The 2500-nt window shown below is 51.5% G+C and overlaps 1 protein-coding gene across 1 annotated transcript in view; it reads right to left on the bottom strand.

The window, feature by feature from the left end:
• Positions 1-2500, bottom strand: part of LOC126985607 (anoctamin-10-like) — a gene marked incomplete at its 5' end in the record, with an annotated part of 32909 nt that overhangs the window by 17259 nt on the left and 13150 nt on the right. The window contains one exon of the mRNA XM_050840761.1: positions 754-915. Coding sequence (XP_050696718.1) covers positions 754-915 — 162 coding nt within the window. The remainder of the gene's footprint in view (positions 1-753; positions 916-2500) is intronic.

Below are 2500 nucleotides of genomic sequence, written 5' to 3'. Positions count from 1 at the left end.
CACCTTGCTGCATTAGGTTAGGCTAGGTTAATCCCCTTCCATCCCCAATCCCCTTCCATCTCCTTCCATCCCCAATCCCCTTCTATCCCTCCTCCCCAATCCCCTTTCATCTCCTTCCATCCCCAATCCCCTCCCATCCCCACCCTTCCCCAATCCCCTTCCATCCCCTCCCATCCCCAATCCCCTCCCATCCCCACCCTTCCCCTCACCTTGCTGCATTAGGTTAGGCTAGGTTCATCCTTCCATCCCCTCCCATCCCCAATCCCTCCCATCCCCAATCCCTCCCCTCCCCAATCCCCTCCCAGCCCCACTCCCCTCCCATCCCCAATCCCCTTCCATCCCCACCCTTCCCCTCACCTTGCTGCATTAGGTTAGTCTAGGTTCATCCTTCCATCCCTCCCATCCCCAATCCCCTTCCATCCCCAATCCCTCCCATCCCCACCCTTCCCTTCACCTTGCTGCATTAGGTTAGGCTAGGTTCATCCCCTTCCATCCCCCATCCCCTTCCATCCCCTCCCAACCCCAATCCTCCCATCCCCACCCTTCCCCTCACCTTGCTGCATTAGGTTAGGTTAGGTTAATCCCCTTCCATCCCCACCCATCCCCAATACCCTTCCATCTCCTTCCATCCCCAATCCTCCCATCCCCACCCTTCCCCTGACCTTGCTGCATTAGGTTAGGCTAGGTTCATCCCCTTCCATCCCCTCCCATCCCTCAATCCCTCCCATCCCCACCCTTCCCCTCGCCGCTCACCTTGCTGCGGGTTTTCCATTCAGGGTAGTAAGGCTCGTATCTGCCGGTAACTGGGTGCTGAGTCATGCGTCCTCTGAAACCCGGCCTGGTGGCATGCTGGTGTCCGTGGTGAAGCAGCGTCCCCCAGCTATACGCCAGGCCAGCACACCGCCTCTTCCAAAGCTGGGGAGAGAGAGAGAAGGGGTGAAAGGGGAGGTGTCAGCAGAAGGGGGTTGGATGGTGCCTCTTACAAAGCTGGGGAGAGAGATAGAGAAGGGTTGAAAGGGGTGTTGGGAGGAGGTGTGAGGAGATGGGGGTTGGATGGTGTATGTGGGGGGTAGGATGCTGGGAAAGAGAGGGGAGTAAAGGGGTTCAGAGAGGAGGAAAGGGATTGAAGTGAGGGAAAGGGATTGAAGAGGAAGAAAGGGGATTAGAATAAAGGGTAAAGGGATTTGAAGAAGAGGAAAGGGATCAGAATAAGAAAAGGAATGAAGAGGAAGAGAGGGGATTAGAATAAGGGGTTAAGGGATTTAAAGAAGAGGAGAGATTAAAGAGGACGAAAGGGATTGAAGAGGAAGAAAGGGGATTGGAATATGGGGTAAAGGGATTTGGAGAAGAGGAAAGGGATTAGAAGAAGAGGAAAGGGATTAGAAGAAGAAGAAAAAGGATTAAAGAGCAAGAGAGATTAGAATAAGGGGAAAGGGGATTAGGGATGAGAAAAGGGGTTCAAAAAGAGGAAAGGGGAGGAAAGTGTGTGTGTGTGTGTGTGTGTGTGTGTGTGTGTGTGTGTGTGTGTGTGTGTGTGTGTGTGTGTGTGTGTGTGTGTGTGTGTATTTCCCTTTCTTGGTTTTTCTATCTCCTCCTCCTCCTCCTCCTCCTCCTCCTCCACCTCCTCCTCCACCTCCTCCTCCTCCACACATAATATCCTCTCACTTTTCCTCCGTTCTCCATTTCCTCTCCCGCATTCCACTTCCATCCACTCCTCCTCCTCCTCCTCCTCCTCCTCCTCTTCCACCTCCTCCACCTCCTCCTCCTCATCATTATCACTATTTTAATTCCTTCCACTCACCACGTTCGTCCTTGCATGTTCCTCCTCCTCCTCCTCCTCCTCCTCCTCCTCCTCCTGTACCTAATATATCATTCCACTCATCCTACATCTTCTTCTTCTTCTTCTTCTTCTTCTTCTTCCACCTCCTCCTCCACATTATGCACCTCACTTCCACGACTTAAATTGCTCCTCCTCCACCTCCTTCTTCCACCTCCTCCTCCCTCTTCCACTTCTATCTTCATCGCTACCTCCATTCCACATCATTGTTTCTCATTAATCATGTTCCCAGATCTCTTCCACATTTTCCATGACCTACCCTTCCACATCATTCCACATTCTTTCATTCCACTTCTTGTTTTCCTTTTCCATTTCACATTCCACAACTTTCATTTTTACTCCATTTCCTTCTTCCACTCTATTTCTTCCAGTTCTTCCATTCCTCTTCCACACTCCTTCCTTTTTCCATTCCTCTTCCACATTCCACACCTTCCACTTCAAACCGTCCTTTCATATACTCCACTTCCTTCTTCCTCTCTCCAATTCACTCCACATTCCTTCTTCCACACTCCTTCCTTCTCTCTTCCACTCCTCTTCCACACTTCACATCTTCCACTTCAAACCTCCTGCATTCATCTCCCTATTCATTCCACACTACTCACCCTCCTCCACATCCCTTCCACACCCACCCACACCAGCGTTGCCGGATTATCGTACTCACCC

This window comes from Eriocheir sinensis, chromosome 60 (assembly GCF_024679095.1).
Source record: "Eriocheir sinensis breed Jianghai 21 chromosome 60, ASM2467909v1, whole genome shotgun sequence".
Taxonomy (NCBI): Eukaryota; Metazoa; Arthropoda; class Malacostraca; order Decapoda; family Varunidae; genus Eriocheir; species Eriocheir sinensis.
The sequence above is the reverse complement of the archived record's forward strand: the minus strand, read 5'-3'. Positions and strand labels throughout refer to the sequence as shown.